Here is a 5,252-nt window from a genome sequence, read left to right on the forward strand (position 1 = left end):
AGTAGTAGTAGTATTTGGCCCATAGGAACAGCCGGCGAACAGGAGAACCAGGGGTACGATACTACGATTGCCTATTTGCCTTCCGTGTCTGCGACTCGTACTCCCGTCCCGTGCCCTTCCACCGCACAGCCGCCGGCTGCTACTCTGTTGATCTGTTCCTGCGCCGCGCGAGTGCCGAGTGAGCGACTTCCGTGCGACTGTGCGAGGCTGAGCAGCGAGTGATCCCGTGCGCGGTGCGTCTTGGCGATCTTCGCGAATCGCGACTCCGGGCGAGTGCGAGCGGCCGGCGGCACTCTGTTCCTGTCCTGCTGGTTTTCGTATACGGAGGTAAGAAACTAGCCCTTGCCTTGAGCGGCCAAGCCCCCTTAATCAGTTAATCACCCCAATCTTTATTCTTTATACTTCTTTAGATTTCGGGTTTAGAAATCCCATATGGTGTAGCAATCATGTTGAATTTAGCATGGCATATTTTTTTAATTACTTACTACTTGTCTGAATATACAGTGAAGTCATGTTGCCCAAAAAACATTCATCTGGAAGTGAGAAAAGAAAAAAGAAGAGAAGGATAGAGGCCTTGAAAGAATCACAAAAGGGATCTATTCATAAATTTTTTAAGAGCAATACAAGCGCTACAAGAAATTCAGATGAATGGGTAATAGTTGCTGTGGAGGATCAAACTACGCAACAAGAAGATCAAAGCCGTATAGAAGATAATGTTGGCATCGACACGGATGATAATAATGTGAGTGACCATGAGCCCATATTTAATTCTCCAACGACGGAATCTACTCGTGTTGATGAAGAACCAGTTTTTACAATTGATATGTATGATCCAGTAAATTGGGACAATCTTGATAACAAAGCAAGGGACATATTAGTCGAGAAGGGGCCTATTAGAGAAGAAAATATTGTGTTTCCAATGGATGCCAGATCAAGACGTTTTGCATACACTCATTATTCTAGAAAAATGAGCAATGGCGAGGTACGTGATAGGAAATGGTTGGTCTATTCAAAAAGTGTTGACAAAGTGTTTTGTTTTTGTTGTAAGTTGTTTGGTTCTAGTAACCGCAAGAGTTCATTGGGGCATGATGGCTTTAGAGATTGGAGCCATGTTAGTGAAAGGCTAAAAGAGCATGAAGTTAGCGTGGATCATATGACCAACATGAACTCTTGGAATGAATTGAGAGTTAGATTAAGCAAACATGAAACAATTGACAAGGAGTTGCAACATCAAATCACAAAGAAGAAAGAACACATAAGGCTAGTTCTACTAAGAATTATTGCCATTGTAAAGTTTCTTGGTAAACGCAGTTTAGCTTTTAGAGGATCTAGTGAGCAACTTTACAATGATGTGAATGGTAATTTCTTAGCTTGTTGTGAGATGGTTGCTGAATTTGACTTGGTAATGCAAGACCACCTTAGACGCATTCAAAACAAAGAGCTACAATATCATTATCTTGGTCATAAAATTCAGAATGAGTTGATTTCACTTATGTCTTCTAGAATTACAAGCTCCATCATAAAGATTGTTAAAGAGGCCAAATATTTCTCAGTTATTCTTGATTGTACCCCAGATGTGAGTCACCAAGAACAAATGAGCTTGTTGGTTCGATGTGTTGATATGTCTGATGAGAAAATAAAAATTGAGGAGTACTTTCTTGGTTTCTTGAAGGTGGATGACACATCTGGTGAGGGGCTTTTCAATGTATTAGTTGACTCCATCAAATCATTTGGCCTTAATGTTGATGATATTAGAGGTCAAGGTTATGACAATGGCTCTAATATGAAAGGAAAACATAAGGGGGTACAAAGTCGTTTGCGTGAAATAAATCGAAGGGCTTTGTATATACCATGTGCATGCCACAGTCTTAATCTCACTCTTTGTGATATGGCTAAATCATGCAGTAAAGCTATTTCATTCTTTGGAATTGTGCATAGGATATATGTATTATTTTCAGGTTCTACCAAAAGATGGAATGTTTTGCTTGAACATGTTCCAGATTTGACCGTGAAATCATTAAGCAATACTCGTTGGGAGAGTCGCATCAAAAGTGTCCGAGCAATTAGATATCAAGCTCCTCAACTAAGGTCAGCTTTGTTGTGGCTAAGTGAGGATGGAGATACTGAACCAAAGGATAGAAGTGATGCAAAAAATTTATATGACGTGCTTGGCAGCTTTGAGTTCATACTTGGTATGGTTATTTGGCATGACATTTTATACTCTGTAAATATTGTCAGTAAGAAGTTGCAATCACCATCCATGTGCGTTGATTCTACCCTACAGCATATAGAAGGTATGATGAATTACTTTCAGAACTACAGAAATACTGGGTTTGCTGATAGTGTGGTTGCTGCCACAGAAATAGCACTTGAAATGGGAGTAGAGGCATCATTTTCAGTAAAGCGTCGTTCTGTTAGGAAGAAACAATTTGATGAAACTGAATGCAATGAACCTATCTTGCAAGCTGAGAAGGATTTTGAAACTTTTTATTTTTTGGTTATGGTTGATATGGCAATGAGTTCATTGAAAAGCAGATTTAAAGAACTACAGTCATTCAATGAAAAATTCGGATTTCTAATGAATTCAACATCCTTGAAGGCGATGGATGGTGCTGATCTAAAAGACCATTGCATTAAATTTGCAAAAACTTTCTCTTCAGATGGTTCATCTGATGTTGATGTAAATGACATGATTTCTGAGTTAGCTGTTATGCAGTCTACTCTGCCAGATAAGCCAATGTCTGCTATGGAGATTTTTGAGTTTGTCAGAGAAGCGGATTGTTATCCTAATATTTCTATTGCTTATCGGATCCTATTCACTATGCCTGTGACTGTGGCCTCAGCTGAAAGAACATTTTCAAAGCTGAAATTATTGAAGAATTATTTGAGGTCTGTAATGTCCCAAGAAAGATTAAATGGTTTGGCAACTTTATGCATCGAGAAAAAATTATTAGATGAAATTGATATTGAGGCCATCATCAATGACTTCGCAGCAGCAAATGTTAGAAGAAATTTTTAAGGTAATATAAGATGTATAACTTTTTTGTTGTTTCATAAGAATTTTTTTATACATTACACTTATTAAAATTATCATTATATTATTAGACTTATATTAAGGGGCCCATCGTCTGTGACTTCGCTCCAGGTCTATAATTTGACAGGGCCGGGGCTGTCAAAATAGTTCGAAGCATGAAAAATTCATACTCCAAACTAGGGAGGCCTGTGTTAACACCAAAATTTGGTAAGCTTTGCCTGGTAAGGAGGGATCGGCTAATGGTATAACAGTTGGCCAAAATGTGCATTTTTATTCGTTGGAACTGTCCAAATGCATATGGATATATTTCGAAAGGCTTTGGACCAATCAAAATAAAGATAAAGGGTGACAAGTCCAATTGGAAAATGACAGCCGAAAATAAAGGGGCCGATGGAGCTGCCGTACGTATTAGAGCTGTACGTGCATGTTAAGGAAAAGAAGCCAGCCGGGATTCATATTATTTCATTATTAGTCAAGCTATGCATTAGAGAAAATATCTCCAAGCACACAGTTATCATTGATTTGCATGTTGCTTGTGTATACGTACACTTGAAGAAGTCAAGAGAAAGAAGAAACGTGCCTGCGCGTGTGTTCAACAGACTTGGAAAGGCCAGGCGCGTTCTTGTTCGTTCTAAATTTAGAAAAGGCCATGGCATCAGCAGCATTGGCTCGGGCGTGAGAGAGCCTATTTGTGTATGGATATGGAAGTGTGCTGAGGAGGAAAATTCTGTTGCAACATGATATTTTAATAATATTTGGCTACGCTATACAAGGAAAGCTTCTTGATTCTGGTTGTCGACGTGATGAAGATGCAGGCCAATGAAGATATGCTCAAGCACATGCATACATACACACTACCAGGCTATTGTGGAGAAAGTTTCCTAGGTTTGGCCAGACAAGGGAAAAGCAAGATGAAAAGGGGAAGAAAAATCTGTGGTTATTTGCTTCAGCAACTTGCAGGACCAGATAAGGAAAGGAATATAGAGCGGAAGCAAGGCAAGCAAATCCAAGAGAGATTGTCAATTCCATCTTGCATGAAAGTTTATATTTGTCAGAGGGAGAAATAAAGAGATATACGTATACGTGACTGTAACGTCCAAGTGCACATCAACGGTGAAGGAAAGCAAGAACACGTATCATGTATATGCGTATACAAGGCCGGCGGCATCATGTTCGTATACATATTCTGCAAGGTGTGTCTGCACAGGACTCTTGCCGATTGAACCAAAGACGCGTCGATCAAGAAAGCTTCAACAACAAGGATTCTACATAAGGGAAAGCCAGAATTCATGTATCTTAATATTTCCTTTTGTTTAGATATTTCTTTTGATGCAAGTTTTGTACCTCATTAGCCTAGGGTATAAATATTAACCCCCGGCCATTGTATTAGGGACATCCAATCAATCAAATATAATTTACTTTTTTCGGCTCCGTGCCAACCCTTAGGAGTAGGAGTAAAGTAGATCTCGGTGAGTTCTTCAGCAAGCAGGGCTGCATCGGTCCGGCTGACCTCCGGCTTGTCTGTAAGTACTGTCATGACTTATACTTTGGTTTGTACGGCTGCATCGATCCGATCAACCTTCACTGCTAGCTCTAGTATAAGCTAGTTATCGACTCTTGTCTAGTTCAAGTACGGCTGCATCAATCCGGTCAACCTCCACTACATGGACTAGATTAAGGTTAAGTTATCGGCTCTACCTAAGGGTGGCGTCCTTCGGGTAGATTCATTAAGTTAACGATCTTGCTGATGTTCTTATTGATATTAGTTTGCAGCAACATCAATCTGCTCAGTCAAGATCGATCTAGATCGGCCTCATATCTTTTTAGTCTGTCGTTCGCTTTATTACAACACAATGTTTCTTACTCTGAGCGACGGGTTACGTTTCATCGGCTGTTCTACTTCGATCTTGATCGTGCATAGTATATGGTTAAGGCATGTATAATCTTGAAGAGGTTTGCTGGCTAGTTAAATCTAGTTTATAGTTCGCTATTATGACTGTAACGATCCGATCGATCCCCACTGATGGCACTGTAGATTGGAGGATGCTAGTTAGTAGATTTGTTCTTGATTAGGCATGTCCTTAGCTATTTGCTATGACTACATCGGCTAAATAGTTGATCGCCTGTGCGTTAACGTCTACAGTGTGCGTCCATGATTCTGTTAAGCGTGAATAGATCTGTGTACTTTAAGGGTTTGATTCGTTGTCTTTTTCATGGC

General features: G+C 39.9%; 1 protein-coding gene across 1 annotated transcript; it reads left to right on the forward strand.

Moving 5' to 3' along the window:
- The first annotated feature begins 1,621 nt into the window (after positions 1–1,621).
- Positions 1,622–3,019, forward strand: LOC136470527 (uncharacterized). The gene is made up of 2 exons (XM_066468346.1): positions 1,622–1,763; positions 1,959–3,019. The coding sequence occupies exons 1-2, from the start codon at positions 1,622–1,624 to the stop codon at positions 3,017–3,019; spliced, it is 1,203 nt and encodes a 400-aa protein (XP_066324443.1).
- Positions 3,020–5,252: the final 2,233 nt, after the last annotated feature.

This window comes from Miscanthus floridulus, chromosome 8 (genome assembly GCF_019320115.1).
Source record: "Miscanthus floridulus cultivar M001 chromosome 8, ASM1932011v1, whole genome shotgun sequence".
NCBI classification, from domain to species: domain Eukaryota; kingdom Viridiplantae; phylum Streptophyta; class Magnoliopsida; order Poales; family Poaceae; genus Miscanthus; species Miscanthus floridulus.

Excerpts from the sequence above, each read along its gene's own strand:
- LOC136470527 (XM_066468346.1), top strand. The coding sequence starts at position 1,622 with ATGTCTGATGAGAAAATAAAAATTGAGGAGTACTTTCTTGGTTTCTTG. Across the intron at positions 1,764-1,958 it reads TGATGATATTAGAGGTCAAG|GTTCTACCAAAAGATGGAAT; the intron begins GTTATGACAATG and ends TATTATTTTCAG.